Here is a 17,619-nt window from a genome sequence, read left to right as displayed (position 1 = left end):
GATAAGAGCTGAGCTACTGCAGCTGTGCTCCAAACCCTCCTGCTGCTGGATTCTGGGATGGACAGCGCAGCTAAAAGAGTTTCAGGCACGAAATTACCAAATCTGCTCTCAGTTGAATTGTCCTGGGGTTGTTCAGGCTGGAGAAAAGGAGATTTAGGGGTGCCCTCCTCACTCTGCACAGCTCCTGAAAGGTGCCTGTGCTCAGCTGGGGCTGGGGTCTCTCTCCAGAGCACACAGCCTCCAGCTGAACCAAGGAAATACAGGCTGGATATCAGGAAAAAATATTTTACAGAAAGGGTGATAAAGTTCTGGAATGTTCTGCCCAGGAGGTGGTGCAGTCACCATCCCTGGGTGTGTTTAACAAAGCCTGGACGTGGCACTGGTGCCAGGGCTGAGTTGAGCTGTTGGGGCTGGGCTGGACTCCGTGATCCTGAAGGTCTCTTCCAAGCCAGGGATTCATTCTGGGAATTCATTCCTCCTGTTCACAGCAGCTCGGGTTTGAGGGTGATGTTCCAGGACACAGCAATGCCCTCCTCCCTCAGCCAGCCCCTGTTTTAACAGCTGGTTTATAGAGAAATGTCCACAGCATTCCCAAAGAAACAGCCAGGCTTTGGGAGGAACAGCCTTGCCACGGGGTTTGGCATTTAATAAACAATATTAAAAATCAGCTCTGGGAAGCCAAGATCAGTTTCCATGGCAAAGAACAGTGAGGCTGCTTTGGAGTTGGGAAAAAGGGATTGGAGAGGAGAGGGGAAGGTGCTGGGGCTGGGTCTTGCTGCTCACACCAGCTCTGATCAGCAGCGCTGGGGTTTAGAGGCACCACACCTGCAGGAGGGAAAATTAATGCATCAAAATATGCACCATGGCCAGAGAATCATGGAATCACGGAGTGATTCAGGAGGGAAGGACCTTAAAGCTCATCCAGTTCCATCCTCATGGGCAGGGACAGCTCCCACTGTCCCAGGGGCTCCAGCCTGGCCTGGGCACTGCCAGGGATCCAGGGGCTGCTCTGGGAATCCCATCCCAGCCCCTCCCCACCCTCAAACCAGGAATTCCTGTGTAAATCAGAAGGAAGTCTACTGCCATCAACTGAATTAACAGAACTAAAAGCAGTATAAACCCCAAATCTTCACTTCTACTTGTGCATCTAGAGAGTGATATCCATCTGTTTTCCATATTTTCATGGAAACAGGCTCAGTTGTGTGTTGCGAGTTTCACAATTCCATAAAAGTTAAGGATTCAAGGCAGTTGTTGCTGGTTCTAACCCAATTCAGCACTGATGAGATCCAAGCTAAACAGATGAGGGTTTAAAAGCCTGGAGAAGTTTTTTTTTCTGGAGCTCTGACCCAAGTTTGTGGTGCCAATTCCCTGCCCAGAAGTTTCCATGGGTTGGATGGAATCATTAAAGAAGTTAATCCTGGAAGGATCCAGCTCTTCCTTCTGCAGTGGACACAGACCTGCACAACAGCAGGGCTAAATTTCACTTTAATAAGTTTAAAAATAAAATAATCTGAACAGCCTCCTTTAACCACAGACTTCCAAAAACTTCCAGGTAACTTAAATATATCAGAATTTCTGGTATTTACAGAAGTGTTCCAGGAGGGTGGGATCCAACTCCCTTAATTTTCCCCAATTTTCACCTCTGTTTCACAGTTTTGAAAGTCAGCAGATGATTCAGTTTCCATCTTTAGCCAGCTGAATATCCCAGTTCCCCACGTTTTCCTCATGACTTTTTAAAAGTTGAGGAAAGAGGAAAAACACCCAACCTCTGGAAAGAGCCTGAAATAGAGGCAGCCCCAAAGTTGTTTCTAGGCAGCGTTTTGGCCAATACCATCCATCAGCAGCAGGCCTGGAAAGCACTTTCCAGGTGTTTTATCCCAAAAAATCAGCTTGAAAAAGCTGGAACTTTTAGGATTTTACATGAGGGAGCCGAATTTCCCTGAAACCAACATATCTTGAAAGTTCTGTGATTAAAAAAATCTCGGTTTTTATACCGATAAGGGAGTTTAAAAATGAACAAACCAACAGATTTCCCTTGTTCAGTGCCCAAGCCCCCTCTGGGGGGAAGAACCTGTTCCTGAGCTCCACCAGAACCTCCCCTGGCACAGCTCTCGCCTCTCCTGGATGCTGTCCCTCTCCCCAGAGGGTGCTGGCACTGCCCAGGCTCCCCATTCCACAGGGAATGGGCACGGCCCGAGGCTGCCGGAGCTCCAGGAGGGTTTGGACTCCACTCCAGGGATGCCCAGGGTGGGATTTTGGGGTGTCTGTGCATACCAGGCGTGGCTCAGTGAGCCCAGTGGGTCCCTCCCAGCTCAGGTTATTCCATGATTTCATGAGGGTCAAACTTCCAGCACAGGAAATCCAGATTCCAGCTGTCGCTTGTGTCACAGCAGAGCCCTCGAGAAGAGCATCTGGAAGGACACACACACACAAGCAGACATGCACTCCATTATTTTCCTTCTGTATTGACACCCAGGCAAAAGGGGGGGGAAAACATCCCTCAAAGCTCACGCCCTCATTTGTCAGCCCCAAACCATCTGGTGGAGGCTCCGTGGTTGATCACCCTCCCCTCCAACCTGCAGCTGTTTGCTTTCTGGCAGATAAATATGTGCTTAAATAATGCACCCCACCTAAGCCTGTCTTTTTCTTTTTTTTTAATGTTTCCAGCATGCCCAATAAAGCTCTTGGAGCCTGCCCTGCTCCTGTTTCCGTGCACATTAGGGCTGCATTTCCTCAGCCTCACCTTCTGCAGGCAGCGCTGCAGCTGCTCATTATTCCCAGCACTTACTGCAAGAGACTCATTTCCAGCAGATCATTTTTTTCCCCTTTACAAGTCCATAAAACTGTTCTCGTTGCTGCCCACAGAGCCCCCGGTGGATCAGGGCTGCCAGGGAGTGCTGGGAGCTTTGTTCTGCTTCCGAAGGGGGAAAAGGGTCCCTTTTTCCATGGAATGGGGATGGCTGCATCCCATTGTGCTGGGCTGCAGGAAGGGTTTGAAGCTGAACTCGCTCAAAGAGGGAAAGGGGAACCGTGTCAAGCATTGTGCAGCTGGGCACGAGCACTTTGCAGGGCTTTGTCACCCCCTGTCCCTCGCCCTGGCATGGTGACATCGTTGTCATACAGAGATGAAGGCTCAGGGCTCTTCCTCAGGCTGGTCACAGTCCCTGGTGGTCTTGGGCCTTCGGGTGGCTTTAGTGTTTTGGTGAAAGTCTGTGTGTTTTATTCCAGGGTGAAGAATAAGGAGGGGAACCCCATAACTGGGGATGCTCAGCCTGGGGAAAAGGAGATTTAGGGGTGCCCTCCTCACTCTGCACAGCTCCTGAAAGGTGCCTGTGCTCAGCTGGGGCTGGGCTCTTCCTCCAGAGCACACAGCCTCCAGCTGCCCCAGGGGAAACACAGGTTGGATATCAGGAAAAAATATTTTACAGAAAGGGTGATAAAGTTCTGGAATGTTCTGCCCGGGGAGGTGGTGCAGTCACCATCCCTGGGTGTGTTTAACAAAGCCTGGACGTGGCACTGGTGCCAGGGCTGAGTTGAGCTGTTGGGGCTGGGCTGGACTCCGTGATCCTGAAGGTCTCTTCCAAGCCAGGGATTCATTCTGGGAATTCTGTGAATTACAGGAAATTAATGGATACTTAAATAGAATCATGGAATCGTTAAGGCTGGAAAAGATCAAATCCAGTTGTCAGCACGGCACCACCATGACCCCCAGTAAACCCCAGCCCCTGGCGGCACAGCCACGCGGCGTTTGAACGCTTACAGGGATGGCAGCTCCACCACACCCTGGACAACCTATTCCAGTGCTTTACAGCTCCTTCCATGGAGAAATTCCTGCTGGTGTCCACCCTGACCCTGAGGCCGCCATCCAAGGATTCCATTGACATCAGCCTCAGCCAAAAATCCAGCAGGAAACTGATGGGTTAGGGAAACACGCAAATATTAAATACAGGAAAAGATTTATTCGGGTTGTAGCTTCTCCTTCACTGGGGGAGCATCAAGGCCTGTTGTGCTGCTGCTGAGGGTTGCTGGGAGCCTGTTTGGTGTCAGTCCTGGCGGTGTGGATGTGTGGACAGCGTGTGCTCCCCACCAACTCCTGCGCTCCTCGGGTCTGCTCCTCCTGGGCTGCCTCCACTCCCCAGCGCGCACACGGAGCTGCCGTGGCCACATGACAGGGGGAGTCATTTGGGGATAAGAGCTCTGTATTCATGCATTTAGCTCGTGGAAAAATCTGTCCCTCAATCTGTGCGAGATCTTTTTCTCGTTTGCTATTTTCCTTTCTCCCACCCTTCATCTGTCACTCCTGTCTGGAGTACAAGCTCTGCAGGGCAAGGGCTCGCTGAGCGTCGGGTACCAGGAGCAGCTCCAGCTCCTGTCGAGGCCTCTGGGCACAGCAAACAGCAGATTTTGCATGATGAGAGCTTTATTTATCTTCAGATTCCTCCTCCCAGTGTTTCGCCCTCGTGCAGGCAGGGAGCAGGTCGGGACAGCACCTGGATCTTAGCGGTGAAGCAGGCATTGGGTGTTTGCTCCAGCTGGCTGCAGTGGGTGTAGAGCCAGGAAAGGGAAAGAAATTCCTGCCTGTGAGGGTGGGCAGGGGCTGGGATGGAATTCCCAGGATCCCTGGAAGTGTCCAAGGCCAGGTTGGACAAGAGCTGGAGCAGCCTTCTCTAGGATCCCTGCCTGTGTCAGAGATGAGCTTTAAGGTCCCTTCCAACCCAAACCCTCCGGGATTCTGGGATTATCCCATGCAGAGGCTGTTCCACCAAGGAAAAGCTGCACTCTGGAAAAGTGGAGTTCTGTGTTGGCTGATCCCTTTGGACACAGTGGCATTGCCTTGCCCAGCTCAGAAAATGCCAGAGTATTTCTGGAAGCCCTTTGGTTTGTGCCTGGCCGTTCAGAGGAGCTGCCTCTCCTTGACACGAGCAGCAGATATTCCCAAACCCAGCTCCTGGAGCAGATTTTACTTTCCTGAAGGATTTTTTAAACCTTTACCTTTCCTCTCCACCCATCATGCCTGAGCCCCAGGAGCAGCCCCAGAGGGCAGCGCTGCTGTTGCTCATTAACATCCCTCCTGTCGGGTCGGGAACCAGTCGGATTCGTTTGGTTTTGTGAAACCCGGAGCTCGCCCGGCGTCAGCAGCGAGCTGGCTCGGCAGCCCAGGCGCTCTGCAGCCCTCTCCTGGCTGCATCCAAGACTGAACTCTGCTTTCCAGAGCTATTCCCAGGCTGTGGGAAGGGCAGCTTTGGCTCCTGGCAGCCGCTCCAGGAGCATCCTGACACCCGCAGCGCCGGGGATGCTCTGTCCCGGACAGAACTGTATTTGCTTGTAGTAAAGCAAGCTTGGAGCTCGCTAAAGCCCACAGTTCAGCAATCTCTTATTGGTGCATTCCATCCAGGACGTTTGCTTGCTACGCAGTCTGGGCAGTGGGGAAAAGAAGAAAATGAATCAGGCATATACATATATACATATCTGTATCTATATCTACATCTGTATTTATATATCTATATATCTGTATATCTAGATAGATAGAGAGATGATAGATAGATAGATAGATAGATAGATGATTGATAGATAGATAGATAGATAGATAGATGATAGATAGATAGATAGATAGATAGATACATTCATTCATTGATTTATTTGTTTATCTATATTCCAAATAAATAAATAAATAAATAAATAAATAAATATGTATATATATGTGTATATGTATATATGTACATATGTATATATGTGTGTATACATATATATGCATATATGTGTATATATGTATATATGTATATATGTATATATGTATATATGTATATATGTATATATGTATATATGTATATATGTATATATGTATGTATGTATGTATGTATGTATGTATATATGTATATAGACTGTCCTTGAAGAGACGTTCTAAAAAAATTGGTTTAGTCACAAATTAATAACAATGCTGCCACACCAGGTAATGAGGCACAAACACGACCCAGTGTTTGCATTGGAGGCAGTGGCTGGCAGGGCTGTAGCACACACCGAGGGCTCTGGCAGCAGAAAGGTGAGGAATTCACATCTGTCCTCCTCTGTGAGGATTTTGATTCACATCATTCCCCACTGTCCAGAGCGGCTGGCTGGGGGGAGTTAGGAATGGGGCAAAATTTAAGCTTTCTGCTTTGCCTCTCCATGATGAACACACAACTTGGAGCATCTTTTTCTCCGTATCTTCGCTGTCCTGGCCGTGTATTTTCTCTGCCAATTCACTGAGATTCCACAGAATCAGGTTTGGGTTGGATGGGGCCTTGAATCCCACCCAGCTCCACCCCCTGCCAGGGGCAGGGACACCTTTGCCTACCCCAGGCTGAGATTCACCTGATTACAGCCAAAACCTTTAGGGTCTAGGACAAATAGGTTAAAATTTCCCTTTTTTTTTATCCCTTTCTTCTCACACTGGTGTGGTTTGATCCCAGTCATGATGTGCCTTGTTTATATCTCTAGGAAAAAATATTGTACAATTTGAGTCGTGTTCCCCCTGCTTTAGGAAACACAGTTTTGTTCTCTTGATGTACAGGATCAATGCACAACTTGAAACAGTATTTAAAAACCTTTGGAGAAGCCATCAGTTCCTGGAGAGCTCTTTTGCAGCCCATCAATTCTGGGCAGATCTAATGAAAAGCAGTGTTTGACTATGAGACAGAGACTTATTCCACTCATTCTGCAGCGCCTTCATCTGTCACCGTGGCAGCAACATGATCAGATGTTCCCATTAAATCCTGGATTTATTTCTTGGGACTAATGGAGGCAGCAGGTTGCCATCTTTTGGATCACCACACGGAAGAGCAACTGCACCTTTTCCTTTATTGCCATAATTCTTCTTTTGAAGAACGTGCCCCATTCCCCACATGACGCTCTGGCCCCAGAGGTGGGGATGCTCCAGGCCCTGGGATACCATGGAAGGCCCAGCTCCAGGGGATTTTGGGGCTGAAAAGGCAGGAATTCAGCAAGCTGGGAGTGCTGGGGGTCAGGAGAAGGCTCTGGGGGAGTCGTTATGGGATTCTTGGCAGCTTCTCTGCTCTTTCTTTGTGGTCCCTTGGGCTGGAGGCACCTTTGGCCCCGTCCAGAGGTTCAGCTCAAGCTCACTTCGCTCTGCAGCTCTGCCACGAGGGGAGAGCACAAATTCCTGGGGGGGAAAAACGAGCTTGAAGTGTCTAAATAAAAGCTGAGTTGACTTCAGTTTTGGAAAGTCTGTGCATCTAGGCTCCCAAAGATATGGAGAGGGCCCCAAGAGGATTCCTTTACCTGTGGATAAGGAACTACTCACAGGGACTGTGCTGTGCTTGAGGGACTCCTTGCACTCCCTAAGCTCTGTTTGACCCCCAGGCTTCCATCCCCATCGACTTCCAGAGGAAACAATCCCAAGAGCACTCAAAGCAATTATTAACGGCTTTCTAATTAGAATATCTAGATAGCTTGTTTATTTGATCAGCCCTCCACGGCAGAAAATCAAAGGTTTGTGTGCATCTCACGCCGAGTTTTTCATCAGTGGGGCTTCTCATCAGGAGGCAGACACATCATAAAAAGCAGATCAAGCCATTTAAAAGAAATATTTTGCCCAAGGAACAATAACAAGGCTTAGAAGGCTTTTTCTTCTTTCTGGGAGTTTCCTTTAGGGAAACCTTTTCATTTCCTGATTGAAAGATCAAATCTGCCCATGGAGGGAGCAGTGGGGTGTGGATGATTTTTCTCCTGATCTCTAGAAAAACACACTCAGTTAAAGAGTCCGTGGAGAGGTTCTGCTTTAAAGGGGAAGGCATTTGTGTGATTGGAGAGGAGGATTAGGAATTTATCTGTAGGGAAGGCAAGGAAAGCTTCAAATTCAGTTCACAGTGTCAGTGGAACTGTCAGTGTGATGTTACAGGGCTTTAAAACCTGGGATGCACTCGGCAAGGGTGACCCAATAAATCATAAATTTCTCTCTTTGCTGCACCCAGGCTGGCCTGCAGATGGTTCAGAAGCTGGTGAATACTTTCATCTCAAATTAGAAATTAATAGCTGTATTTTAATTCAGTTTGTATTAAATTGACCAATTTCATGAAGTATTATATAATCCCGTAGATTCCTAAATTGCTTATTACCAAGATGTGCAATTTCTTAGGTTAATATGCCTCTAATCACATCTAACACAATGATGTTTGTTTAATTCCTGTAGTTACTAATTATCAGTTGGCTTTTTATGAGCTACAAATAGACCTCTAATAGAGCCTGGAGAAGGAACTGGGGGCTGCAGCATCTTTGTCCCCCCTCTCCTGTCTGTTGTTTCTCTACATTTTCCATACCAAGACCTCTCTTCTGGCAATCCATGCCAATTTTGGGATCCCATTCCCACAGAAATACAAAAATTGAACAAGATTAATGATAATTTTGTAGAATTTAGGCTCCAAAATTTCATTGACGCCAACTTTTTTTTCACTAGGGATGTGGTCTGAAACATTCCAAAAACAAACTTTTATCTCCAGCTTAGATTTTTATAAGGAAAACTTTCCATTCCATACATTGAAGAAGCTGTCTATGGCCTACCCCATCATCCTGCAAAATGTTTCAGGCTTGATTCCAAAGGCCTTGATTTAATACTCAGACTAGCAGGATCCAAGTCTAAGTGAGTGGAGCTCAGGGTGGGATCTGAAATCACAAAATCATGGAATGGTTTGGGTGGGAAGGGACCTAAAACTCCTCTCATTAAAAGCCCCTGCCATGGGCAGGGACACTTTCCCCTGTGCCAGGGTGCTCCAAGCCCTGTCCAACCTGGCCTTGGACACTTCCAGAGATCCAGGAGCTCTGGGACACTGCCAGAGCTTCCCTGGGCAGCAATGGGTGCAGGATCTGTTTGTAGAATTATTACAAATTATAAACTAGAAATAAGAAATTACAGTAAGACAAGGGGAAACAGCCTGCAGAGAAGGGAATCCAAGGAAAAGCTGGGCTTTGCTTAAGACAAGCCTAATTCTGGACAATGCTTGGATTTATATTCCAGTTTGTTTGTGTGGGTTCAAGAGCTCAAGAGATCAGGAACTGCCCCATCCCCATGGAACTGAACAGGAACTGCCCCATCCCTGTGGAACTGCCCCATCCCTGTGGAACTGATCAGGAACTGCCCCATCCCCGTGGAACTGATCAGGAACTGCCCCATCCCTGTGGAACTGATCAGGAACTGCCCCATCCCCATGGAATGCCAGCCTTGGTGGACATTCAGCAGGTTGTCCTGGATTTCCTGGAGAAAACCGACCGACAGTCCGTGTTTCTTCTGGAACTCCTGGTTTTGGGGCAGGTGCTCAATGCCCCGTGGGACCTTTTCTCCAGCCTGAGCCTGCCACCTCCTCCCTTGATCCTGGGGCAGCTGCAAAGACCCTGGATGCGATTTGGGGGGAAAGAAGAGAGAGAAGGCCCAGCCATGGATTCTGTCTGCACTGGGAAGTAAATTGGAAATTTACTGAAATTGCAGGAGGCTGACTGTGGGAATTGCACCTCCAACCCCAGCTGCCCAAAGGCTCCTGCTCCACGCTTTGTGCCAGCCTGAGTGGGATCTGCAACTCTCAGAAACCCTGGGCTAATTGAGGAGCTTGAAGACCTTCACCTAAAACTGCAAAACTGCAGCTGGCAGATTTCCTGAGCTGCTCAGGTGTCACAGGGACCAGCTCAGTGACAGCAGAGCTCACAAACCCTCCTCAGAGCCAAGCACGCTGATGCCCCCGCGCTAAATGTTTTAACAAATGAGATTTTGATTTTTTTCTTTTTTGTTTGCTTTAATCAATGAGAATTACCTGAGGAAACACGGACTGCAGAACAAAAGGCCTGCTCCAGAAAGGAGCCAGCACTTTTGAGGTTGTTCCAAGTGGAAGCAGAACGCACAGACCCGCTCGTATTTCAGCGCTAAGCTCAGCGCCTGCGCTTTTCCTTCGGAATGCGTTTGACGGGAATGTTTGATGGGGCATTTTCCTGAATAGGGATATTTTTCTGCGCTGCCTCCAAAGGGATGTTCCAGGGCTGTTGCCTGTGATTTTTCAGCGGCGTGAAATGCGCTGGAATTGTTTATCCCAGCTCTGTCTGCCTAATGTGCCCAATCAATCTGTCTCTGAGGTGAAGCTGCGTGCTCCGCTAATCACCGCGCTACCACAGAACATCTTGCTTATTTTTACTCTAAATTATGATCGGCTTGGAAATGAACTCTGAATTTGATTTATCAACAGCTCTGATGCTAATTCACCAATGAAGTCATGGTGCTCTGAGACTAAATATTAGCGCTAATGAGAAAACATCGCTTCCACGTTTTGTAACTCCGAGTTTCCACTGCATATGGACAGCTCCTAAAGTTGCGTGTAATTAATTCATGTAATCATTAACTGGGCAAGCACTTCCACAGGAATCAGTTTACCTGGATTAGAGAGTACCAGCAAATGTGAAACCAGATGATGTTGAACTACCAGGGAATATTCTTGCTGTGTTTTTATTGTTTAAAAAGGGAAATGTGTCCCCTGTAGGGCAGGGCTGGTTGTCCCCTGGCAGCCTCCAGCAGGAGGGATGGAGCAGGTGTTGAGTTTTCAAAGCAGGCTGTCTTCCTCTTGGAAAACAGAGGCACCAGAATCCAAGTGTTTGAACTGCAGTGTCTAAACAGTGCCTGGATAAAGCCAAGCTGTCCAGACTGAGGCAGCTGAGACAGCCTGGGACTCAGAAATGCATCATTCTCCCTGCCAGCATCCGGGGTTTGGTCTTTCTGGAGCAGTCATTTGTCTGAGCTCCTGTGACAGAGTGAGCCTTTGCACCATCTCCTTTCAGGGATAAAACAAACTCCACTCCATCCAAACTTCTCCCCAGAGACTGCTGGGCTTGCCGGTCCTTCCATAGATTACATCCCTGTCTCCTGTTGGGAATTCTGGCAGTGAGTCACCCAGACAGCCACGGCCATTCCTGAGTCTCCACAAAGACCTTCCTGCTCTGCAGGATGATGGATGCTGAGGGATCCGTCTTCCAAAATGAGCACAAAGAACAAACTCATCGTACTTCCAACACAGCACAGACCCGTTCCCAAAACCTGGGCGGCCAAAGTTTGATTTAACAAACACCAGGGAATTGTTTCAACCTGAGATGGGTGATTTCATCTGGCTGAAGCGAGGCAGAGAGGTCATGCCTGCCTGATCCAGGCTGCACTGCCACGAGGCTGCTGCTGTGAGCACAGAGGGAAACACCCGAGCAGGAGCTGAAGCTGGGCACAGAACTTGGTATTCCCTCCTGGAATTACCTGGCAGGGAGGTGTCACATCCTAGACATCATGTTGGGCTGGATTCCAGCTTGTCTGAGGTGTCCTGTTGGGAGTCTGAGCAAGGAATTAAGAATGTGTGAGTGTTTAACACAGGAGAGGTGAGAGAGAGAGAAAAGCACTCTGAAAACGAGGTCACTTGGCATCACTCAGACCCCAGTCAAAATCCTTGAAAGCTCCCCAATTCCAGTGGGAATATGGCAATATCCTTACTGCTGTGCTTCCCAAGTTCCAGAATAAATATTTTTAATTGATGTTTGGCTAAAAATCTAGGTTTTGATGGCTTCACCTACAAAAAACAGATGTCCAGGCTGAATTCTAAACTCTGACTATTTTTAATAGAACTTTCTTGTGTAATAATCACAGCTGATTAACTCCCAGACATTTTCAGCCTAAGTAGAACCGATAGAATTCAGTGCTGTGTCAAAGAAACATTAAAAAAAAAACCAAAAAAACCAAAAAAACCAAAACAAAAGACCCAGATTGCAGTGAGGGTACCTGCATTTGCATGTTTGGATGCCTGAGGGTTGAGCAGAACATCAGTGGAGGCTGTCAGAGGAAAAGTGGGCAGGGCATGTTGGAAAACACCTTTTTCGTGCAGGCCAGATTCTCCCTGAATTTTGGGTAACACCTTTTCATGCAGGCCAGAATCAACCTGAATTTTGGGTAACACCGTTTTGAATTTTGGGTAACACCATTTAACACCAGGCCCGATTCTCCCTGAATTTTGGGTGGGTAACACCTTTTCAATGCAGAACAGAATCAACCTGAATTTTGGTAACACCTTTTCAATGCAGACAAGATTCTCCATAAATTTCAGGTAACACCTTTTCAATGCAGGCCAGAATCAACCTGAATTTTGGGTAACACCTTTTTCATGCATGCCCGAATCTCCCTGAACTTTGAGTAACACCTTTTCAATGCAGGCCAGAATCAACCTGAATTTTGGGTAGCTCCAGCTACTGCAGCTGGTTTTGAGGGGAGCACTTGTGCTGCATCAAAGCTGCTGAGCTGGGAACCTCTCCAGTGTCACTTGGACTTCAACAAGGAGGATTTGCATTCCTTAAACTCCCACCGCTAAATCTTTTGTCTTCCTCCCGTAGCTGGGGACTTATGTAAATTGTGTTCCTTACAGGAGCTCTGTTTGAAGTGTGTGGCTGCTTGGATGGAACATTTCTTGCATTTAGAGTGGAGATCTGTGGGGTGTGGGCTTGAGAAGTCAATACTGGGAAACTAATCCAGGCCCAGAGCCCAAAACCTGCTGAACACTTCCACCTCTCACAGGGGAACGACTCCAGGCTTTGCTTCATTAACTGCTTGCAATTTTGGATAGAATAATGAAATCACCATGGGATGGTTTGGGTGGGAAGGGACCTCAAAGCCATTGCTGACATGACAGGGACACCTCCAATTGTCCCAGGGTGCCCCAAGCCTGGCCTTGGACACTTCCAGGGATCCAGGGGCAGCCACAGCTGCTCTGGGAATTCCATCCCAGCCCTTCCCCACCCTCCCAGGGAAGGATGGACAGCTTGGCAAAGAGTTCCACCTGGTACCAGGTGTGGGCCAAACCCAAAATGTTCGTTGTGTCTGATTCTGGAGCTCGTTTCCTGATTTCTGTTTCCTTGCTGCAATAACTTTTAGTCCTTCAGGTAAGAATTGGGCAGGGCTGATTTTAGAGATTAAAATGGAAATGAAAAGAAAAAAAAAAAATAAATGGAAGATCTTCAGAAAATGCTGTGCAGGGACACAGCAGCTCAGAGCAGCTGGGGCTGCCCCTGGATCCCTGGCAGTGCCCAGGCCAGGCTGGAGCCCCTGGGACAGTGGGAGCTGTCCCTGCCATGGCAGGGGTGGCACTGGGGGGGATTTGAGGTCATTTTCAACCCAAATCATTCCAGGATTCCACGTTAAATCCCTCCAGGGATGGGGACTCCACCACCAGCCCATCCCAGTGCTTCAGGACACAATCCCAGGGTTGTGTTTATTTGTCTGGATTTTTTTAAAATTTATTTGACTGGAATTTGTTCTGATTTCTATTTTTTTGTCTCTTGGAGGCCAAAGCAGCTGAAAAGGCCCAGCTTAGGTCACAGCTGGGTTGTTTCAGTCTCTGCACAAACAGTCCTCACCTCAAAGAGCTCCAGACTCCAAGGACAAGCAGGGGCAGGACTGAAGATTCTCATTTTACAGCTCATAAAATGACTTGTGCAAGGTTATATCTGAGTGTCTCAGGTATTAGTTCCATAGCAGGAGTGAAAAAAAAAAAAAAAAGAAATTACCTCAGAACCTAGAACAAAAACACTTCTAAAATTAATTCTCTGCAGCTTAGATGGTATTGAATGTGTTTTGTTGATCTCTGAATCTGTAAAAATAGAATAGTAACAGCTTTGTGTAGAGTGAACAGCATCCCCAGTGTTCTCCATCATTTTCCTGGATGAGTGCAGGCACAATTGTCCCCACAATTGCAGCATTTCCCGCAGCCAAGGCTGTGTCCTGGAAAAGCTTTCTGGGGGCTCAGGTGTCACCTCAGTGCAAACAAAATCCGAGCCCTTGTGTCTTCCTGCAAAGGCAGAGCTGTTTGCCAGGGAAGGACAGGACTCTGTGGGACAGTCCTGGTGCCCTCCCTTTGACTTTGAATTTTGAAGGAATTTTCAAAATTCCTTCAAATTTTGGAGGTTTGAATTGCCCTCGTGGTTGTTTCCTTGGCTAAGAGGCTTCCCCAGGGCTGCCAGAGGTGGAAGGGGCTGGTGGCATCTCTGCATTAATCTTCACTGGAGGACAAAGCTCCTCACATCCATTTGACACCATTATTTCTTTAATTTCCCTTACGCTGCCCTCAGAGGGTGAGTGGTTGGCAGATCTGTGCAGGTGTGCTCGTCCTGTGTTCCCTGGGTGTTGTCCCACCCAACAGGCATTTTAACACAAGCAGCTCTTCCACTACTACACCTAACTTAATTAACAACAGAAATAAAAACCATGCCTTTACAACAAAGTCGCTTTAACACCACACATACGAAACCCATTTTAATATTTGCAAAAAGCCAGTATTATAATACGCCTCTGTGACACTCTGACTCCTGTTTGGAGCCTGCAGCCAGGCCTCAGGTGCTTAATGGGCTGTGTGTTATTGCTGCCCAGCCAGGACCTCCATCCCTCAGCCCTCCGGAACACAAACACTCCTTGGCTTTTATGGAATCATAAAGAGCTGCCTTAAAGCTGAGGCCAGCTCAGCCCTGACAGGCTCTGGCACGGATCCTGCTCTCTCCAGGGGAGATCCATGTTCTTGTGAATCCACAAGCGAGCACAGTTGTCCCATCGAATTCCGCCCAGCAGCCTGTCCTCTGCGTCCCTGCCACTCAGCTGCCATGTCAAATCATATTTGCAGCTGAATTCCAGCTCTTGGAAGGATTTTGGGATCTCTCCAGTGTTCTGCAGGGGATCCACATCAAGAGGAACTCTGACCCTGCAAAATTTCCCAATTAGCTTTAATGCTTTTGCTTTTTCCATGCTTTTTTTTTTTTTTTTTTTTGGGGGGGTGATGAAGAGCACCGAGCAATGAAAATTTGGGAGAAATTATCTCTGTGGTCTTCACTTAAAGTTCAGCCTGGAAAATCAAAAGGCATTTGTTCCAAGATTGGATTATGTGTAGGATATCTCCAGCTATAATGAGCTCAGGTTTGCTGGCAGCGTTAGAATCAACTCTCGCCTCTCTCTCCCCTGCCACATGTGTTTTTCTCCCTCAGAGCATATTTCTTTCGACTTGATCAGCTCATCTCTTGCAGATGATAAAATTATCTGCAAAGATTTGTATCTGATGTTGTGCCATAAATCATATTTAGTCGTAGGATTAACATTTGCAAGCGTAGAATATTTATGGAAGGGGAAAAAAAAAAAAAAAGAAAAAAAGCAGGTGGGGGGCTGGCAGTTTCTGAGGATTTACATAAGGAAGAGCTGGGATTCAGGATGGATCTGGCAGGGTTTGGAAATACATTTGTACAAGGTGTGGATGTGCTCAGCTCTGGTGAGCAGCAGTGGAGCTGCTTTACAGTGTTTATCTTGGGGAGGTTGGAAGATAAAGAACGCGGGGAACCGTGACCTTGGGTGAGCAGCTTTGTCCTGGAAGCAATAAACAGATGTTCCAGCTGTGCTGGCACCACCCCTGCTGCCAGCTGCCTCTGCCTTTGACATTCCCAGGCTGCTCTGGGCGCTCTGGAAGCACTCAGCACCTTTCCAGGCACTGGAAAAAGGGGTCAGTTTTGGAAGCTGCCGGGTTTACAAACCCCTTGGCTTGGTTTTCAGAGCTGGGTCATCCAAAAGAGTCAGAACTGAGCAGTTTGAACATCTGCCCACAAACTGGGGAAAGGGACAGAGGGAGGGAGGGCAGCTCCCTCTGCTCTGGCTCCAGCACTGCCAGGCAGGAGATCCTTCCAGGAGTGGGGACACAGATCATGGAATCCTGGAACAATTTGGGGTGGGAGGGACCTTAAAATCATCCCATTCCACCCCCTGCCGTAGGCAGGGACACCTCCCCCTGTCCCAGGTGGCTCCAACCTGGCCCTGGACACTTCCAGGGATGCAGGGGTTGCCACAGCTGCTCTGGGAATTCCATCCCAGCCCCTCCCCACCCTCCCAGGGAGGAATTCCTTCCCAATATCCCATCTAACTGTGCCCTGTGGCAGTGTAAGACCACTGTCTGTATAAAATTCCCTCTCCCTCCTTGTTATCAGCCCCTCGAGGCTCTGGAAGGGGCTCTAAGATCCCCCTGGAGCACTTCCTCCTCCAGGCGGAACACCCGCGCTCTCCCAGCCTGGCAGTGCTGCCCCAGAGGGACCTGAATGTTCTGCAGGGAGCTGGGAGCTCCCAGGGGTCCCTCCCGTGGGCTGATCCCGAGGGATTGAGGCCGCCTTGGGATTTCTGGTGATGCTGCACGAGCACGAGGCTCGCCCGGGCGCTGACGGCTGCTGTTCTTTGGTCCCGTTTCTGGTGCAGGTCCCTCACCACATGAAGACTTTACCCTACTACAGCTACGACCAGCCCGTGATCGGCTACTGCCAGGCCCACAAGCCCCTCCACGTCAACAAGGGCTACGAGACGGTGTCCCGGGAGCCGGCGGAGACCTCCAACCTGGACCTGGGCCGGGACCACAGCTTCATCGCCACCATCGCGCGCTCCGCCGCGCCCGCCATCTACATCGAGAGAATACCCAACTAACGGGGGCCACCACCTCCGGGGACAGCTCTGGGAGGGACCTTTCGTCTGGGAGGAGACCGGGCAAGCGCTCCAAGCCCAACGTTCCAGCGGCAAACGCTCCGAGGGCAGGCGGCGGCCTCCGCTCGGCGGGAAGGCCGGCGCGCGGAGCGCACGCGGAGAACTTCGGGATTTTCCTTGCTTTAAACTTTTCAGACAAATTCCTCGGTGTAAATATTAAAGAGAGAGATTGTCGAGTTCTTTATTAAAAAGAACAACAGCAAACAGCAACAACGGCAGCAACAAATAGATTTCACTCTAGCTACATAAAGGGATGGATTAAGAGTTTTGTTTGTATATTTGATTTTTCTACATTGCACGGTTCCAGGGAAGGAGAACCACAGGTAAAAATAAATGGGGTGGGGAGGGCGAGGCTCTGGGGAGGGTCAGCCATGTTCCCTTATTAAGTGTTTATTACAAAGATCCGTTGACTATTTTTGTTCTTTTTAAACCAACAAAAGATAGCTCTATATTTTCTTTTTTCCTTTCAGGGGTTGGTTTTTCAATTGGGCTTTTTTTTTTTTTTTTTTTTTTGGTTTTTTAAAGTGGTTGAGCATTAATATTTCAACCTTCAGACATGGGCATTAAAGCTTATGTTGAACCAAAAGGACCTTGGCAGTTGATGCAACAGAAACAAAGAAACTTGGGTGCATGTACATTTAAGACACAGGCTGTACACTATGGAGGGGGCTTTTGATTTTTTTATCTTCATTGTGCTTCATTGTTGACACTCTAATTCCTTTTTGGGCTCTAAAAAAACAAGGGGAAATACTGCAACAGAGTCACGACTCAGATTTCCAGGCCAGTGATGCTTGTTAAGCAAAATTTGTGGACGTTTGGGAACCAAAATGGAAGTGAAGTGCTTGAAATGGATCAGAAGGAAAATCTTTTAAAGAGCATTTAGTGCAACTCACTGGCTGACACAATTTCTAAAACACAGCAGAATGTGTAACGTTGTTTTTTGGTTTGGGTTTTGGTTTTGTTTTTTATTAATTATTATGATCAGTTAGTTTTTGTGTAGTTTTTATCAATAAAATGACAACAACAAACAAACAAAAAAAAAAAAGAAGTGGTGGAAAAAAAAAATA

General features: G+C 48.0%; 1 protein-coding gene across 1 annotated transcript in view; it reads left to right on the top strand.

Annotated features, from left to right (window-relative positions):
- The window catches only part of LRRTM4 (leucine rich repeat transmembrane neuronal 4), a 127,344-nt gene extending 110,849 nt beyond the window's left edge, over positions 1–16,495 (top strand). Inside the window, exon 3 of the mRNA XM_041465921.1 lies at positions 16,274–16,495. Within this exon, the coding sequence (XP_041321855.1) occupies positions 16,274–16,495 (222 nt within the window). The remainder of the gene's footprint in view (positions 1–16,273) is intronic.
- Positions 16,496–17,619: the final 1,124 nt, after the last annotated feature.

Source organism: Pyrgilauda ruficollis, unplaced genomic scaffold (genome assembly GCF_017590135.1).
Source record: "Pyrgilauda ruficollis isolate IOZ18807 unplaced genomic scaffold, ASM1759013v1 scaffold195, whole genome shotgun sequence".
NCBI classification, from domain to species: Eukaryota; Metazoa; Chordata; class Aves; order Passeriformes; family Passeridae; genus Pyrgilauda; species Pyrgilauda ruficollis.
The sequence above is the reverse complement of the archived record's forward strand: the minus strand, read 5'-3'. Positions and strand labels throughout refer to the sequence as shown.